Genomic DNA, 20906 nt, shown 5'->3' with positions numbered 1-20906 from the left:
CTATGTTCCTTAACCGAAATGGACTCTTATTAAAGGATAAATATGGAGTTTCTTTAAACTCTGATCTGGCGGCAGACGCTGGAGATCTTTAAAAATAAAGCGAAGAACGCAAAGCACGGACGAGAAGAAGGAAGGAAGGATGAGAAGAATGTACAGCTTTTTACATTTTCACCATTGGTAGATAAATAGAAGTAAAGGAGTGAATAAATAGAATTACAGGCAAATGCAACCAGTGCAGATCGCCAGGAGAATGAAAACAATTCAGCAAAACAATATTTTCAACAAAAGAAAAAAAGGAAGAAAAATTGCACTTCGATATAACAGACTAATTACAAGAATCTAAGGTGATAATTCGTTATGACAATAGTGTCAAACAAACATTTTTTTTCAAAAAGAAACCAAAACATTAGGATAACACTGTGATTTAGCACAATTCTAAACTTAATTAACCATTTATTTACATGTGTATCAATAAAAATAACAACAATAATTAGGCTAAACATGAATATAAACAAGAGAAATTCAACTTGAAGTTAAGGAGGCATTTTTCAGAAACCCATTTGTGCTATGTTTACATTTATTGATGAAATAATTTTTTAAATTTATTTATTATTTTATTCATTAATTTTTGTTTGTTTTTATTTGTTTATGTAGATAGAATAGAGAGACGAGTAGCAAGATTTGTTAAAAATTGTTAAAAATTTTGGCTTCAATTGACGGCTTTCAGTAATGCTAGAAATCTGAATACGGATGTGCAGTTTTTGCACAATTTAAATATCACATTTTTTAAGTAATGCTTCTTCAAGCTCTATGAGTTGACTTTAGTGGACATAACACTGCGTTATTAGCAATTGAACGCTGTGATTGAAGTACAATAATGGTGGTTTCATGAAAATGACACTACGTTCGGCTTACAAAGCTTGAAAATGAGTTAATTTAAAAATATCAGCATGAACTTCAGCAACATCTCTTTATCCTCATCGTCCTTTTGGAATTTGGATGTCATCCATAAAAGCAACAATTTTTTGTGAGAAAAATATGCATTCGTTTTTAACGTGTAACCATGGTTTATCGCTATACCTCGATTTCACCTCACGTTGAGAGCTGCCAATATCCTTTTCGGCGTGTTTTCCTCCACCCTACTCTGCATTCCTCGCCCAAAATCTCAGTAGGGGCTAGCAGCGGCAGACTAGAAAAACTCGGCCTGATATTCAGTTTCGACTTTACTGGTTCCTGATACCGATTCTATAAGCCAAGAACTAGTATTACGGAGAACCTGTACCGGAACTGGACCATCTCTTCTATCAACCCATTATTCTTTTCACATTTACGAGTATTTTCCTTAAATCCTTCACTGGAAAGATTCGACTCACGTCAGTGGTTCAGTTCTGCCGTTCCAGTAGGTCATAACTGACATTTGACCAGCCACTTTACAATAAGAAAGTTTAATGGCGGATTTTTACCGGTTTTTGTTTTTGTTATACATGAAGAGGAATCTTAATACTACTCATTTAACATTTTCACAAGAACAATTGATTTTATTAGAATGTAAATATATGCAATGATCATTATTTTTGTGATTTTTGGATTTTACATATATTTTTATTTTGAATCAAACTAGTAATTTTATTTGATTCTTTTCACATTTTTTCTGCACTTCTTCCATTTTTTTACTTTTATATTAGAAACAAAACATTTATAAATGAAGACCTATGATTAATAGGGGGTTAAGACGTAGAAAAAACTCACAAAAGAGAAATTTGATGATACAGTGAGTATATACATAAGACCCTTAGACCGTAATCTAAAATGTACTAAAAGGTTTATTCTATGAGCCCATCGGCCTAGACTTAACGTTGAAAGCTAGATGAGAAATGGAAGATCTATCAACCTGATTCTTTAAACGAATTCGATGGCTTAGTTCTAACTGCACGTGTCTCAAAAATAGCAACTTTTCAGGAGAGCAAAAGAAGCGACTTATATTTTTAATTGTACACTGAAATTAAAAACAAAAAATTCATAGAACTGAAAAAGAAGCGTGCATTTTCAAGCAAAGTGTTGTTTTTTGCCTGAATTTTATTTTTTAATTGTCATTACACTTTGTTGAAGATACCTTCCTCAAACCGGCCAAATTTTGAGATACGTGTCGTTAGAACTTAGCCATCGAATTGCGATCCTTGAGAAAGATTCTATTGGAAGAGCATATTTCGAAAAGTTCGAGTAAAAATCAGAATCCGGCTCTACGACCAGCCTGCTTGATTCGAGACAGGGCATGGACGTACTGCTGTGCCCGGCCTACTTTCCATTTCGTTGGCGAGGTCTGCATGAGACGACCGTGAGCTTGGAAGCCGCCGAACGACGCTATCTGGACTCGGGGAAATTTCGCGGACCTTCCTCAACCGAGGTCATGTTGAGAATGTGAGGCAATTTGGCTCCCGTCTTCTGATTGGCCGGACGGCCTTATAGCAGCGAGTCGCGCGCAAACTCGAACGCATTTAATGGTCGAGCCATGGACATAAGGGGAATATAGACTATAAACGGGCCGCTAAGAAGCGAATCAAAGGTGATTTCGAACAGGTTATCGACTACCTTCCGTTCTGTCATCTTAGCCAAGGAGACTGCATAGATGAGGCCCAATTCCATCCCATAAAAGGTTGATTGTGTTTGCCATTTCGGTCGGATTTTAACCAGTTTTCAAAAATGTCCGAAGCGTGGTGATGATTGCAATGCTATCCACTTTTTTCCAATATTTTTCATTATTGTGTTTGTAGTTTTGAGGAATAGCATTGAAACGTTATGAATTAAATTGATCATAAGCAGTGCTGTAGTTGGGCCGGTACGGCGCACCCCTTAACATCCAAACTCGCTATAAGCATACCAGTTAAACTACCTTTTTATGTCTGTATAAAAATAGCCCTACTGTAAATTGTCCAATGGATTGCAGAGAGAAAAATCGGAAATGATTACTATTTACTTGTTCATAGTTATCTCGTGGCACAACTTGGAACTAATGTAAGAGTTGAAGTTGGACATTTCAATCGCGGCCGGATGTATCATACATGCTCAGCCGTTGACAATTTTTTGTGAGTACCGCCTAAATTTTTTTCCCAACTACAGCTCTGATCATAATCATCATTTACATCAATTTTGGCTGACACCCCTAATCATGCCTTGTTTCCCCGTGAAACTCGGATTACTTTATCCATCAATGAAAGGACTGGCCACTCTTGTAAACCCATTTAAATGCGCGAAGTGTAACAACTCATTGAGATGCCTGCTTCATGATGCTCTTTTGTAATGTTCGTGATCTTTTCCACGAATAATACTACATTAAATTCTCCTAAGAAATAATAGAAGCGCTCTTAACTAGTGCGCATTGGAATAGGTTCAAGTCGCCACTCTCAACGCTGGATTAAGAATAATCCGAATTTCACGGGGAAAGAAATAATAACCAGGGCTGTTAATTGGAATTTATATTCGAGACTAGCTGACCCGGCAAACCTCGTTTTGCCGCATTAATTATTTATAGTGAATACTTTCGTAGTCAAATAAAAAATAACTAACTTACTTTAAGTGTGTGGGGATGTAGTACATGACTGCAAAAGGAATGGCGCACTGTGAATGATGACGACCAACAAAAATAGCAAAACACCATATAATAATTTTTTTTAATTCATTGGACTCTCATTATCTTAATCAATAAATTTCAAACTAATCCCTATCACATTTTATGACAATTATCAAATTTAAGTACAAAATGCTAGAAAACAGTATATTGATAATGTGTTTGTTCTTTTATTATTTTACGTACCTTCAAAATTATAAAATACCTATATGTTTCTCTTTTAATTGAAAGCGATGTGGACCATTCCAACTGATGCACTCATCTGTAGACTGGCGTAGGTTGCGGCACATTTTATAACTTAAGCAGGAATTAATAGGTACTTTTTTATTACGTAATGATAACCACTATTTGTTCAGTCGCAGCTTTAGATCCTAGGAAAAGCTTGGCAAGGGTTTATTCAATGAACCTTGAAACTTTAAATTTGATGGTATAACTTTGAAATAAGCGATCCATCACGAAATATTTGGTATATGAGGTACATACGCTCTTTTGGAAGTTTCAAAGTACATTATAAACAGTAAGCGTAATTACGCTCGTAATTTAAACTATTTTTTTTATATTTTAATTGAGTCTCATTAGCTATAAAACTACAAATGGAGTTGTATCTTGGCCAGTTACTTCAACTTGATTGTATACCCTTCTACAGTTGCATCGGAATTCTCTCGTAGGCGAAGACTTAACTACTGCATTATATAACCCGAGTGAAGCACAGGCTCTCAGACTCACGGTCTTCCCAGACAAGAATGTGGAAGGTTACGATGTGGCCATCTGAATGAGCCATTCAGGAGAGACTGGTTTCCTCTCCTTTCCCTTCCCCACCTCCTATTCGTCTAGCCCACACAGTCTTAAACCGCTCGCTCCGGAAATGTAGGCTTTTCTTCGCATTCGATTTGATACCTGCAAGAATGTACACCGAAATCTATCTATCTATCTATTCTATTCTATATATATATATTTCTACTGTATAGATACCTTTTTCTCAACTTATACGCAACCAAACTCTATAAATGAGGTACCAAAATGCACAGAATTTATTTCGCGCTTACAGCGTTTTCAACATTATATTTTTTGCAATATAACGCGTTTTCAACATTATATTTTTTGCAATATAACGCGTTTTCAACATTATATTTTTTGCAATATAACGCGCTTTCAACATATTATTTCAAGTGAACACAGAAAGGTCTTGGACTCAACACGTACTCAGTCTATGGCGAACCATTTTCTGTCTCTCTATCTCTGGCACCCTCTTTTCTTTGTTTTCGTGTCTTGGTTACGGTGGAATGTTCGAGAGGTAAACCGGTAAATATTCCTGACGTTAACGGCGCACAAACTGATACATTTGTTCATTTTCAACAATATCTCGCATTCTTTAAATAACTTTTATCAAAATGCGGCTGATTCCTCATTCAAGTCTCCTGTTGATACGTAAGTATGAGTCATCATGTGCGTCTAACATCATGGTGTTTCAACGGTCTAAATGTTTCCTTTACTTTGACAGGGCCGCCATGAAATACTATTTCACGTAAATATTAGAAACGCGCCTATCCCTCTGTGGACATGCATTGAAAAGAGCGGGGGAAGCCCGCTGGGAGCGGGCGCATCACGCTCGTCATATATTAATTGCATATCATATTGGTAAACCGCCAAACATAATGAGGTATAAAATCGCTCTAAGATTAAATAATACGTAGAAATGTATCCTTGGGAAAACTGAAAATAAAATTCCGCTATTTTGGGTATTTTAAATTTAAAGGAGGAGAATTTTAATCGGGGATCGGTTTGGTGTGGTGGCTTCCCACCCTATGGGCCGCTATTTTCTCTACCACCACCGGGGTCCGAATCCAAGCGGTGGTAGAGAATGTTCAGAGATTGTCCGATCCCTGCTTGGATGTTGTGTGGAGGACATTTCAAGCGCAACACTCCGTCCGTCGGATGGGACGTCTAGCCGTGGTCCCTTGGAGCCTTTCGTTAAGAGCAGGCTAATGCCGACGCCGGGTTTCTATCAGCTCTTTCTTCCATACCCTTACGTCATGGCGCAATGACCATATCCTTCGGTCGCCTCCTCCAAATACAATACCACCAGTATTTTAATCTCCCCGAATACACGCCGAAATGATAGAGTAGATTGCATATAATATCATTTTATTTTTAAACCACCAAGTATCTGGAATAATAAAATCGCTCAGAAAAGAAAATATTTTGTAATAATGTGCTATCGTATTCAATAATATGTAGACACCCATAAGCCCCACTTACCTGATGGGGCCGGGCCGGTAAAACCTTGTACGGTTGGTACATGAAGCAACCTGCATTCTTTGCCTTCATGGTATCAAGAGCCAACGAGGACGGATACGGACGTGACAGAGATGCCGAAGCTGGAGTCAAATTCCAGTGGTAAATGCCCAAGCGGAATTAAGATTAGCGGATGGAAAGCATTGGCTTCAGGGCTGAATGAGTTTATTCCATGCGGAGTCGTTGAAATTCTGTGACGGTTCGAATCCATAGTTAGGACCGTATTCTTAGTCGACCCTGTAGGGTCAACCGACCCTGGATACGTCATCAGCCCCTACATAGACCGATCTTGCCCTACATACGCCACATCAAGCCCTACATATGGCCGTTTTTGGAACTAAACGGGCCCTACTTGATGTAGGGTACCCGAACCAACCCTACACGCTACAAAAACATGGCGGCCAAATATCGAACCTTGGTGATGCAACGTAAGTTCACACGTCAATGATCATATATGCTCCGTACATATTACTATCTTGTACGTACCGCTTTTGAAGTAATTTAAAGACAATAAGGTTCTACTTTTGGCTCGATATGAGAGTATTTGTAACGATAATTAATATACCGATACATTTTCTTAGTTTCATTGTTAGTTCCCATTACGCCACCATAAGAGTGGAAAATTGGCGATGCTCCGTCATCTACGTCATCTCAGAGAACTTGACGACCGAATCACCAAAGACCACTTATGTAGGGTCGACTGAGAAACGCATGTAGGGGCCTTTTGTTATGTAGGGACGGATATGTAGGGTCGACTAAGAATACGACCCTTAGTATACTTTTTTTTTCTTTTTTTCATTTTATAAAAGAGTCATTCTTAACATCATGACAACAGATACAGTTGACACATGAAAAGTTATTTGTTTACGAAGTGGCCGATTACGACTTGACGTGGAGCCGTAGCGGAATTGGTAGACCAGGTCATTTTATTTTCGAAGCAATTTCATCATCATCATCAGTACAGGATAATCCTAAGATTGGTTTGACGCAGCTCTCCATTTCTCTCTCCTATCCGCTAACCTTTTTATAGCTTCTTTTATTCTTCTCTTTTACATCCTTTAGCAATTTCATATGTATGTGAAAAAACTATGAATAGGTAGATGATTGGTGGCTTAACAACATGATGATATTACTTAGAATCAATTTATTCATTTCGGTGCACATACGGGGAAGTCATCATCATCATCACTAGTCGATAATCCTAAGATTGGTTTGACTCAGCTCTCCACTCAATTCTACTATCAGCCACTCTTTTCATGCCTACGTATTTCTTCTCTCTCACATCTTTCTTTACCTGCTCCATATATTTCATTCGAGGTCTTCTTTTTTCCGTTTTTGCAATCTGCTTGTCCCTCGCCGATTGTCTTCATCAGGCCATCATGTCTCAAGATGTGGCCTATAAGGTTGTTCCGAGACCTTATTTAGGTTTTCATGAGGCTTCTCTTCTCTTCTACTCTACTAAGGACTTCCTCGTTACTTACTTGGTCGATCCATTTGATCCTCGTCATTCTTCTGTGGCACCAAATTTGGATGGACTCTATCCTTGATTTCGCCGCGGCTGTCATTGTCCATGTCTGACTTCCGTGGAGAGGTATACTCCTAATGTAAGTTCTGATAAACTGTTTCCTATCAAGTTGTTTAAGTTTCCCGCTAAAAGTAGATCTTTCTTTTGGTAGAATGCCCTCTGCGCCTGGGCTATTCTGTTAATGATTTCTTTCTTGCTTTCTTTCTCTCTTTTGCTTCTTTCTCTCCCATCGCTAGGTAGTGTGTATTATCAATTAGCCATACGGGGAGGTATCGAGTCGAATGTGAGAAAAAGCCTATCTTGCCGAGCCGAACAGTTCATAAGAGTTGTGGGCCCGACAAATGGGCTCTGTAATATGAAAATATAGGGTGATGTCAATAATAAAATGAGAAAAAATGCTTTATTGAATAATTGCAGCAACAAAATAGTAGGTACAGTAAAAAACCAAAGTCATCAAAACGAAGCAAAACATGTAAATGCAGACTTATGTAAGGGCTAAGTGAAGTAGATTTTTATTCTTGCTCATACATCAGTAATGCTGCTCCATTGAAGAATGCACATAACATAAAAATCATCAATTCATATATCCAGGTACATGTAAAGAAATAATACATGCCATACACCGCAGTGGCGCAGCGAAATAGATGAATAAAATGAAAAAAACTTAATATATTGAAATAGATTTATGGGGAATTTTGCCGTGGCTCAGAGAATTTTTTAATAAAAATATCTTAATGTGACAAATTTTGTAATTACTATTGGGGGGACGGATGACTCACAAAAAATTAACCTATTCGTACAGCCGTAAAACTCACCATTTTGAACCATTTATGTTAAACATTTTATTTTATGGGCGAGCACGCCCCCACCTACCTCTTACCCTGGCGGGTACTCTATAACCCCAGACTCTTCAGTATTAGTTGTTCCTAAAACCCCCCATAGACTTAATTCCTAGCTGCGCCCTTGATACACCGAATAATAAGGTCATAATTAGTGAGAGGATATATACGGAAAGGAACCATGGTAATTTACACATACGCTTAATCGGTATAATACTATATATTATTATATTACATTATATTAAACATTATATACACTATTTTTTGCTCACTGCCTACAATATTAATAATACGCAGTGAGCAGGAATATAGACAATTATCAGCAATGAGAATATTTGAAGTAAATTTTCAACTTAATACAAATTTTAAAAAACTGTTCAATTAAAATTTAAATAACATAAACGTACTCAAGGCTGAACACATCAACTGATATTAATAGGTATTTCAAATTCACAATCACACATTTTGCCACGGGCGAATATACGAACGTATAACAAACAGATAGAAGGATAAAATAAGAGACGGGGACATAAACGCATGATGATGACACAGCGGTGGCGTGGAGATGGAATGATGGCCGAAAACACATGGAAAATTTTTACCTTGACCGGGATTCGAACCACGGGCCTTCTACTTTCCGGGCAGATGCTCGGATCCGTGAGTTATCGACGTTTATCGGCCGGGGGTTTATGCGGCCAAATCCCTCAGATGTATCACAAAGAGTTGGCCAAGAGATGGCTCTGGGCTCAGGGTACAGGCAGAGTCCTCTAGATTGTTCTCTCAACAATACTCTAGTTATTATATGGCAATATAGAGGACTCTGGGTACAGCAGGGCTATTCTACTAAATGAGGCCATACGTATGGCCAGCCGTAAGTTTCTTATGGCCTGACCCGAAATGACGGTCCATACCGATTCCACTCACGGAGGGCCACATCGTATGGCCCGGCCAAAAGTCTTAACGCCCTTTCTGCAGGCGAGTATGAGAATTATAATTGGTAATATAAGTTGGGTTCACTTTTTTTTAACACTAATCATTTTTTGAGAAGGAAGTTTGTTCCAACGTGGATAAAAAATTAATTCTATGTTCCTTAACTGAAATGGACTCTTATTAGAGGATAAATTTGGATTTTCTTTAAACTCTGATCTGGCGGCAGACGCTGGAGATCTTTAAAAAAGGTGAAGAACGCAAATCACGGACGAGAAGAAGCAGAAGAAATTTGTACACGATTTGTACCCTACAGTATTATTATAATATTCGTGAATTGTACATGTAATGGATAGAGTTAGAACATGACATCCTATTGTAGTTCTAACCACCTTTCTCTCCTTCCAATGGTGTAACTGTTGTCTCATGGCTGCAATAATTTGCCCTCAAAAGCCGTAGAAATCCAGCCAATGCACGAAATCTAAAGATGAAATTGAAACTTTAAGTTTCATTAATTTTATTATCAGAGGCTTATGTTTAGGTAGCTGTATCAAATTAAAACATCAATATGAGACTATCATTCTTTCCTTGATCTGTGGACGGCATTTGTCCTTTACGCATCGACTTACTGAAGATTGCCTTACTTCCAAAAAAATGTGTTGCCCTATGTTTCTTAGATATCCTCCCTCATGAACCGTAATTCTACGAGATTCTTAAAATATAAAACATTTTATAGCGGATATTTCAAGCTACCTACAGCTTTTAGAAACAAGTAAGAAATCTGCTAGCAAACGTAGCACAGAAAGCAAATAAAAGCCCGTTCCTCCGTTCACTTTAACAGAGCATCCATTGAAAAAGTATTTCTAACTTTTTAACTACAAGCAAACTTTTAGTTCATCCACTATATCTACTTACGAATTAAGTAACAACTTCTTTTGACGCGCGGAAATATTTAATGAAAATATCATAATCGTATGCGAACGGATTACACGTATCCCGTATACTCCTTCTTTCCAGATGAAATCGGCGTCTTTATTTTATACATCTAGCCAATGCCCGTTGAATCCGTGCATGTGCTCCCCCGCAATATTCATTTATTTCTTGAAACAATCTCTATATAATCGACGACACTCCGTAAATTTCTTCTATAACTCCTTAGGCGAGCAATGTTATTTCGTATGGCCCGAGTTATGACCGCCTTAGGGCAGGCCATAGTATTACGGCCTTTAGGCCATAGCTACCGCCCGAATTATGGCCTTTCGCTCAGAGTAGAATCGCTCGAAGCCATACGTATGTCTCGAGGCCGTAGTTATGGTCGATTTCGACTTATGGCCTGGCCATACGATTAGTGGAATAACCCCGGAAAGGTCCCGCTACCAAGGAAGAATTCAACGTCGCACACGGAAGAAATGGAATTAAAGGTTGTCACACTCACACAGGCAGTACAATAGTAGATCTTTCATCTGTATAAAAGATCTATGGGCAGTACGACACTCACCCTAAAATCACAAATGAGGATCCTCAAGGCGGCTTCTAAAATTGTTGGTACCCACCGCGCATGTAAATGGGCTTACAAAAGTCGCCACTCGCGTCGCTGACGGACAAATTGATCCGAGTTTCACGGGGAAATAAGCTACAATTTAGGGCTTTAATTAAAATTTATATACATGATGATGTGACTTATGAAATTCATAACTTTTCCTTACTATTCCTCGCAATTACAACTATTAAAATGCAAAATGTTGGGAAAAAAAGTGGATCGCATCGCACTCATCACCGCGCCGCGGACATTTTTGAAAAACGATTAAAATGCGATCGAAGTGGCAACTGAACTCAGACTCATATGAAAAGGAATGGGGCCCCCTCTATGCATTCCCCATCATTTTCACACTTACACAAACAGTACGACACTCCTGGCACCTGAGTTTCGGGGAACGCCGATGCCATGCACATAAATAACCCAGGACCTCATTCACACAGGTGTGCCAGACAGAGGGAGGACTTGGGGATAGGGAAGGGGTTTTAACTGGTGTCTACTGGATAGCTCATTCCGATGGTCACCACGTAACCTTCTGCATTCTTGACGAGGAAGACCGTGAACCTTGGTGGCGGTTCACCACTCACGTTGAATAATGCAGCAAAGTCTCCCTCCCCCCAGAGAATAGGGTGGTTTTCTATCTTTTTTTAATTGCCTAAATCGAAATATTATTACTCCTGGAGTACGTATTTCACGCTTTCAGATTTTTAAATTACGATATCTTTTTTTCGCGACTAAATGAAAAGTGAAATATTTGTTCCTCTTGACATACTTAAGCTATGGCTACGAAGATAAAGGTATGATCTGGGTGAATTTGAGACAGGAAGGAGGAGGAAAGGAATCCCTCCCTTTTGAGAATCTCATAACGGCCATGTATGACTGTTAAATTGAATGGGAGAAGCAGATACTTTGTGGATATCCATTATTATAAGATATGAAGTGACACTACTTTGCACTCTTCCGCGTAAAATTTTATTTCACCTGAGTCTAATGTGAAATATATTTTTATATGGAAAACTGCAAAGTAGTTTCACTTCATATCTCATGCATGACTCTGTCGTGAATGGAGCGCAGATAAAGGATTTTGACGATATACGGGAATAACTGTAAGTACAAACCTAACGAGGGAGAATACGTACAAAAAAACATATACCCGAGGCACGAATAAACTTGGATTCATAGAGCGTTTAGTGAGAATGACTTCAGACAAAAGAAGTATTAAAGAGAGTTTCTGCTTGGCTCCTCCTCGGATGAACCGCAATCATTTGATATCCGGAGCAGAATAGGGTGGTTTCCTATTATTTTTTTATTGCCTAAATCGAAAGATTATTACTCCTGGAGTACGTATTTCACGCTTTTAGATTTTTAAATGACGATATCTATTTTTCGCGACTAAATGAAAAGTGAAAATTTTCAAGCGCGCGAAAACGCGACGGGTAAATATGAATGCCGGGAAAACTCCCGTGTGACGTCGTACTGGTTCCCGCTGCCGCAAGTGAGGCCACCTTGGTGCGAGGCCATGAGGGCCCATACGATGTAGGCTGCTAGCAGGTAACGCTTGGCATAAATAAGGATTATTAATGCCCTATCAAATGAAGGAAACTTTCCGAACATAAGCAATTTTAATGGAAGATTATTAAGACATGTTTCCCTGATCTCTGTGCCACATGGATGCATTAGTAATCTCAGATGATGTAAAACACCTACTACTCGTGTAGAACCTAGGTCCCTGTGACGTCACGTGGAGTGGCATCGCATGGGCGCCAATCTGGCCTTTTTGAAATGAGGATAAAATTGACCATTGCCATTCGTCTAAACCGGTATTTCTAAAACTAAATAATTTATATATTATGAATGCACTAATTTTGGATAGCGAATCTCAATTAATGCCTCTCGTTTTCTTTGATGATGGAAACTACCATATTCGATATATGTAACCATATAACCAGAAATGGGTTAATTGCTAAGAACTAGTAATTGGGCCAAGATAAAGGCCCTTTAAAAGTGTTATTGCTGAGTAACAATTAAAATTTCATTGAGTCATTATTTAAATTTACGAGCGTTATTTACACTCTGTGTAGCTTATATTGAATTTTTTATTTACATTAAATAGAACTCTAGTTGGAGAAGTTTCATTATCAACATAATAAAAACCATGACTTCAAGAAATATTTTATCATAAATCGAAACAGTTTTAAAGCTTTTAATTCACAATTTCTTTCAGTTTCGTAGTCAAATTTGCTCTATCCCGAAGGCGCTCGTTAGGCTCCTTCTGTCGTCTCCGTTCGATTGCAATACTCACGAGGACGGCATCGTAGGATGACAGGACGCGAGGAAAAGTTTCATCTTTTGGTGTACATCTTTTTGTGTTCTGATTATTTTTTAGGATGAACGGTGGAAAACTTCCGCTTTTCGATGTTTCCTATTATTCACTCCCCGTAATGAACTATTCCACCAAATTTCAAGTATGCAACTCAGCCATACCTTAGAGTAAGTACATATAGAGAGAATATACTATATTTACTCTATGACCAAACGTAGTTGAATTTTTTATGAGTAATTGAGTCGGGTAGTATACCTATTTATAATTATGGCACGAGATCACCCGTTGAAGTCTCCAGCAAATTTTTCGGTCCGAATTTGAAATTGATTGTATTCAGCGAATTGGACGGTTTTGTGGGTTAATTATGCGAAATTTTTCAAAAGTGGAAATAAAATTTTCGAATTCCACTTTTAGAATTTCAATTTTAATACGACCCGGGTAATAATTAAAATTCGTTATGTAAAATTCGTAGGTTACATTGATTTACATCGTCAGATTTGTCCTGAAAAATCATTGGACTGACGTACATAATTAAATTTCCATACTAAATTATGCCTTTCAGCTATTTAAAAATACTAACACGTCGGGATAGTCGGGATGATTTGGAAGTGGTGCAAACTTTAGCATGGTAAAAATTGCCAAATTCCCTATTTTAACTTTTTCTGCAGGAAGGAATGGTAAGTTACGACTACTATTTTCTTCTCCTATTATCAGCTACCTTTGTTCTCGTTTTAACCAGTTCAAAGTATTTAAAGTAGGTTATTAATTAATTCTTTTAGAAGTGGTTGGAAATTTTTATAATCATTCAGTTACTGATTGATTCTGTATTGGCCTGTTAGCTTAGGCCATGGTTGGCAGTCTAAGTGACACATTCTCTTTTATCTCCTGAACTCAGATTTTCTTAGTCCCAATTTAATGCAATTCTCCGAATGTAAATTCAACAATTTCAGGAAAAATATCACGAGACAGTTTGTTTGAAAAAGTAGATTTATTCAATGAGAAGCATGTTTATGTTTTCTGTGGTGTGACATTTATTGTACCGCAATACTGAAACACGAATTTATACTATTTTAATGACACATTGAATGAATTTCAATGTTATTTTCCATTAATTTCATATTTTGAACTCCCTTTATTGGTTCAATTTACGCTCTCTTAATAATTGAAATGTTAAATCACTTGACCACACTCTAACTCTCGGCTACATTCCTTTTTCCCATCAGGCACCCTTTCCAACATCTGCTACGGAGAATGGTGAGTCTTCAAATCTATGCAAGATCACGCTGCCCTCAAGTGACCCAATGGATCTTTTCAAGGAGTGGTACGAAGCGGCCAAGGAAGCAAAAATGCCCCACTATAGCAGAGTATGCGTTGCCTCCTCATCCAGGTGAGAACTAAGCAGAAAAAATACAGTCTACCTCATCATTATTATCAGTAGTGGAGGATACATATGGGGGGTGCAGGAGCGCCCCATTCTTGCGGGGCTGCCCGCATTGCCGAATGTTGCAAAGCCACAGTTGTAACTTTTTTTATATCATTAGATGGCACTGTCTTGTACATGCGTACCTATTATCAGGTTAAATTAACGTTTCTTAAACTTTACATTTGACTTAATTATTTGTCATTACAACAAAATTAAAGGTAGCTCAAGATATCTTTAGTGCCCCTCCTTGAGTTTTTTCTGTTTCCACTAGGTACTGATTATCAGTGATCAACAATCATTAGACTGACGATGTTCCCAGCAGTAGGAATGAGTCGAGTTAAATATTAAGCATGCATACGTACACCCGAAAAATGGAATGTAATAGTGCAATCATTAGACTGGTTTGATGATCTCTATACTCAATTCTCCTATCAGCTAATCTTTTTACCTCTATGAGTATCTTCCATTTTTAATACTTGATTATCTGTCCTATATATTTGATCTGAGATCCCCCTTTTCCCTTCTGGCTATCATCTTTTCCCCTATTTGCTATAGTCCGCTAATTTTTATTAATTTTTGATACTTGAATAGATATGTGGCATAGTATTTTCAAAAACAAATTTTTATGGCATGCCAGTCTATAATGTGCTATTTATTTTCATTAAATGCTCGATTATTATTTGTGCAGTTCTTCATGAAGGCCTCTATAGATTCGTCTGGATAGCTAAATTTTTTTGTAGGTGTGTAGCGGGAGGCAAGGACAATTTTAAGCTAATTCGGACCTAATTATTATTATTATATAGCTATCATTGGCTCACTTTAGATTTTGTCAATGAGGATTTATTTAAAAGATAAGGAGACTATTAATAAATGTGTGATGTGCACAAATTTGTATTTATACCGTTAGGGTTGAAGTAAGTAAGAAGATACTGAGGTACACCCAAATTTTGTCAAATTCATTTGATGTTATCAGGGAAATAAATTAAGGATAAAATAGTGATAGTAAATAATTATGCAATGTAAAAATTGAAAAATACACTTGAAAATTGGTCACACCTAACCCATACACTTATAAACAAAAAACACATTGACCTTAATCCACCCCTGCATGTAGAGTACATAACTATCTTGTCTAAATTTCCTGCGCTTATTTTTCAGCTCTGGTCACGTCACTTCTAGGAGTCTAGTGTTGCGGCAGCTGGATGATGATGGATTTATTGTCATGACCGATAGGAGGAGTCTGAAAGTCAAACAATGGGTATGTTGCCGTATATGCAAAATAGAAACCCTATTCCAATACATGTCTATACCATATTTCAGCTTTTTTTACAGAAACCCCTTTTATGCATACATATCTTATTATTAATGAGGCATTTTTTATTTTATTCTTTATTTTAATATCAGCATTCAACATTAAATTTTCCTAAAATTTAATGTTGAATAAAGTTCTTTTTTTGCTCTCTGTTTATCAAAGGATTTTGTACCTTATATAATTATATATTATTTCGGGGTTTCTTTGTCGATGAATTGGAACATAACCTTATCTAAAGTATGCGGTTGAGTATATCTTTTATATCATTAAGTTTGCTCCTCTTTACGCTTTTTATCATGGAATTTCATTTTTTAATGAAGTTTAACATTCATTTTTCATTCACAGGAGGAAAATCCTCGTGCAGCTTGTAATTTCTTTTGGGGCTATCCTCAAGGGGACAGAATTTTGGCAAGACAGGTGAGCATTTCATTTTCACTCGATATTCCTTCATGATACAGTACACTCCCAATTATCCGGGCTAATGATGGGGAGAGACGGCACGAATAATTGGAAAGTACGGATAACCCAAAATTTCAATTTAATGTCTAGTAATGTTCATAATTCACTTAAAACAAACTATACATAATTATTTATACCGTTATTCTGTTATTTTAGAGGTCTTCCCGGGCACATTGAGAGCTCTCCTCGCCAGTTCGCGATCTTTTTAGCGGCGATAACATGGTTTTACTCGTATTATTAATGCTTTATGTAAGGCATGGTTTCGAAAACCACACATCCTCGGCTGTGTGATCACGGATACTGAAAAGTGGTTTTGAGGCACGAATACTTGTTTGACGTCGGAAACTACACTTTCAGGCACCACCCCACGTAGTCGCGTATCGCACAAGTTTCCCGTGTTGCAACTGCTGAGGGACGTGTATCCCTGATCACGGAGCGTGGTCGCGCTCTGCGAGGCTTGAAAAACAGGAACACGGTACCACCGTGAATGCAGCTAGCGCGCGATCGCTTCCGTTTTACGAAGGGGATTCTAACGCTAAGTAATAATAAGCCCGGTGTATCCTAGCATTAATGCAGTAACTCCGATGGTTTTTCGTCCGATTATATTTTTTCATAAAAATCGCGTAAAAAATTGTGCTAGAGTGAAAATCATGCACGGATAATCCGCAACGCGGATATACCGCAGCCGGATAATCGGGAGTCTGATGTATTTTCCTTTGTGTTATCCAATTGGCTGTTTGGGAGAACTTCCCCACAGTTTTTAGCTCTTAGAGACGTATCCACAAATTTGGGGAGAGAGGAACTTCTGAGGAACACTGGCAGATTAAGAGTGATAGCAGGGGGGACTCCTCCCCACCCACCCATTTGAAACTGTTGCTTGTACCATCCTGAGCATATGCCTGAGAAAAATCCCTGCTGTAAACCAGTATACAGCCACAAATACCTCAGTAATATTGTCCATTGGTAATAAAAATAATTTGAATCTTGGTTTGATAATGATGAATACAATTAGGATACAAACTAGCACAAATAGGCAAATAATGGCATAAGTTTTGATTTTTCCTCCATGATATCTCCATTGATATGCATAAATATTTTGGAATTTTATGCTTGATGAACTGCATTTGAATATTCCAAATTTAACATGAAACAAGGGCAAAAAATATAATAGCGGAAATGACATCAAGCAATATAAAAATGATATCGAGTATAAACCGTTATACTGCGGGAACTTTTTTATATTTTTTGTATGCTGACTACAGAAAAAGGTTTTTAAACGTTTGACCATAGCTTGACTGCCTCCTTCAGTTTCCTAACACTTTCATTGCCACTTGGCTTGAGCCCAAGTGCACTTTTCCACACTGTAGGGATTGCTATTTCAGCTTAACTTTTCCTGACCATCCCAAAAATGCAAAACGTTTAAAAATGGAGTCTATAAGGGTTAAAATTGTGAGGCATAATAGGTCTTCTGGCACCATACCATTATAAAGCATGGCTCAGGTCATCCTTGGGCTTTAGTATGAATAATTATCATGTAATTCATACTTCAAATTGTAGGCCAGCAGAAAAGTTGTCTATTAATTGCAATTATTCTTTCTCACAGGTGCGAGTTGAGGGAAGAATGGAAGAACTCTCCACTCTTGCATATGCACACATTTATGAAAGGGAGCCGCTGTACTGCAAGATCAGGTCCTACATTTGCAACCAGGGACAGAGGGTGGAATGGGATGAACTGAAGGCATCTCATGACGATCTCCTGAATGATGTTAAGGCTGGTTTGAGAAGCCTTCCCATGCCAGAACACATGTAAGAATTAATTCAGGTCTTCTATTTGATTTGGTGGCCTGTGGTTGAATTCGAACAATTTTTTCTCACTCCAAATGCATGAGGATTGTGCAGACAATTAATAAAAGTGAAAAATACTAGTATTTCTAATATTTTTGGTATAAAAAAGTGTGAATAATACTCATAACAATTATTTATGAACGCCAGTGAAGAAAGAGTCATAAATATTGAATTGTATCACTTTTTTACAATAATTTTTATATCATACATTTATAGATGTTGTAGGTGGCCCTCAGCAAGATTTCTGATACACCTCTCGGACAGAGTTGACTTGTGTTGCTACCTCACCCAGCCTAGTGGTGGAGCTAAGAAATTGAAGCTCCACCACACACCTATGATATTCCTTTAGTTCATTATATAATGTTAATAAATGCACTTTTTTCCTAATATTTTCAGTATCATGTACAAACTGCACCCGAACATGATGGAGTTTTATGATGCTGATGATATATCCATCGGAGATCGGGTCGTATTCTCCAGAGATGATGCCATGGGTGAATGGAAAGGCAGCTGGAAGCATCATCACATTGCTGCATAGCAGGTTTTACTGCTGAGACATCATGTCTTTTCTAGAAGTTCAAGCAACTTCAGCAGCATACACGCCTAGTTATGCGATAGGTTCAGTGGCCCAATACAAGTTGTAAAATTCTAAAGGAGATACCAGAGTTCAAACTTATGAACTTGCTCAAGATGGTAATAAGCTGTTAAGAATGTATGCAACTATACAAATTTTGCTCTCTCATAATTATGATATCAATCAGTATGTGTTGAATATTCACTAAATGTTTTCCATGCCTCGTTTCATATGGTTCTACATGGTGAGGTCATGGCAAAATTAGCAGTGCCAGAATGCACTTTCCTCAACCCTTGTTACATTGGAAATGCTACTCTTTGAATTTCAATTATTTCAGCAAATATAGAATAAACAGATGGAAAAATATTTTAATTTTGATTAAGAATAACATTTGAAATTTTGAGGCACGAAAATTGATGAAAGTGTTATTTGACTATTATGTCTTTTCTTAACCATTGCCGGAACAGCATCCAGTACCATGAAATCCCCTGGTTCAACATGAAAGTGTGTTGTGAATGCAATAAATATGCATGCACACAAATGTGAATGAAGATGACTGTAAAAAAAAACTAACATAATTATAGGAGGAAACATGATCATATACTGAGACCTTCCCCTCATTTTCCAATCTTTAAAAAAATTTTATATTTTAATTCATATTGTCGCATCAAAATTAAACTCTCTGGAGTTGAAAATCCCAAAATCTTTATAGGGTTAAGTGCTCGTTTAAATAAGTAAAAGTGAAATTAATAAGTACCATGTCTTTATGAGATTATTTTGAGAAAAAATTAGTAACTTGGATATAAAAGCTATTTTTGTGGTAATTTTCTTGTGATATTATTTTGCAAAAAGTGAATTGTTTGCAGAGACCTATTGAAGCTTTTGCGGCCATTACAGGGTGCATCATCAGGCAAAGCTGTTGTTGACGGCCTCCAAATACCATACTCTCATTTCCCTGCTTTGACTCCTCATACTATGGATATCATTTAAAGAACAATACATAAATCTGTCTTATATTGCACACCGGTGGCACAACTAGGAATATGCTTCAGGTGGTATGGGTTGCCTGGGTATGCAACCACCACACCCTCGGCAATGGAGGGTCTGGGGAAAATTTTTGAAAAATGAGATGCCTGAAAATAGGTACATTGTACATACATTATTTTGGCACTTAAATTTGGGTTTCATTTGTGATTCCACGGAAATCATCACAACAGGGAAAACATTAGTATAGGTTTTCTAAAATTCTCTGAGGCCTTGGGGGCTGATCTATACCCCATATCCCCCCTCCCTATGGGCTAATGTTGCACAGCATTGGTTCTACACAATAAGTGTATTGCAAATGAGTTTTCTGAGGCCCTGGATCAGATCCTAGTGGCTCTCACAAATAGGTTGCGATGGAAGTGAAATCCGCTTGAATCATCAAGCATTTGGATTGTTATGCTCTCTTCAATCACCACTATGAGAGGTTGAAAATTGCTCAAATTTTTATTGGAGGCTTTCGGGAGCAGCTTCGTATTATGCTTTGTCAAGCAAGCTTATGTGGCTATTACAGGTAATATCATCAGGCAAAGCTGTTGATCACCTCCTCCAAATACCATACCATTCATAATGTGCCCTTAAATGGCAGCAAAAGCTCGCTTGACAAAGTGAGCTGCAGCTGCTCTCACATGGTATGCAGCTGGTATGCTCCCGGAAGCCTCCAATATAAATGAATCTAACTGCAAAATCCTCTTTCTATTGCTCAAATTGCTCATCATTAGCACTATAAAACCTTTATTGGTCTAAACTACTAGGCTTCTTATTGCCAGGTTGGTCATTTGATGTCTTGCCTTCTCCATCCTCCCTCATAACCAACTTTAAATTCTTCCAGCATTCTCTCATCTTCCTTCAACTGCATACACATTTTTAATATCAAGTGCTGCACCCAAAATCAGACCATTTACTATCCTCGCATCAACTTTTTCATATTTATAATTGCCTTTTCATTTGTGAGAAGAAGAAATGACAATTTTAATGCAAACCAATGAAGAAGGAATGACAGTTAATTATATGGTAAGTATGTAGACACCAAGGAGGGCAAGATAGGGAGTAACAAGAAAATGGGTTGCAACAGGTAAATGTTAGTGCATATTAAACTGGTTTAAGGATCTTATTGGAAGGGTTAGGTTTGCTGAAATGGAAGGAGGGAGAGGTAAGTGCCAGATAGACATCATTTTTGT

At 37.7% G+C, this 20906-nt stretch overlaps 1 protein-coding gene across 2 annotated transcripts in view; it reads left to right on the top strand.

The window, feature by feature from the left end:
* Window positions 1–19508, top strand: part of LOC124166969 (pyridoxine/pyridoxamine 5'-phosphate oxidase-like) — a 64602-nt gene extending 45094 nt beyond the window's left edge. For both annotated transcript variants that reach the window (XM_046544716.1, XM_046544715.1), the window contains 5 exons: window positions 14295–14458; window positions 15653–15752; window positions 16152–16223; window positions 17869–18071; window positions 18507–19508. In XM_046544716.1, coding sequence (XP_046400672.1) covers window positions 14295–14458; window positions 15653–15752; window positions 16152–16223; window positions 17869–18071; window positions 18507–18648 — 681 coding nt within the window. In that variant the 3' untranslated portion in view covers window positions 18649–19508. The remainder of the gene's footprint in view (window positions 1–14294; window positions 14459–15652; window positions 15753–16151; window positions 16224–17868; window positions 18072–18506) is intronic.
* The last annotated feature ends 1398 nt before the right edge of the window (window positions 19509–20906 follow it).

Source organism: Ischnura elegans, chromosome 10 (genome assembly GCF_921293095.1).
Source record: "Ischnura elegans chromosome 10, ioIscEleg1.1, whole genome shotgun sequence".
In the NCBI taxonomy this organism is placed as follows: Eukaryota; Metazoa; Arthropoda; class Insecta; order Odonata; family Coenagrionidae; genus Ischnura; species Ischnura elegans.
This window is presented reverse-complemented; position numbering and strand designations above follow the sequence as displayed.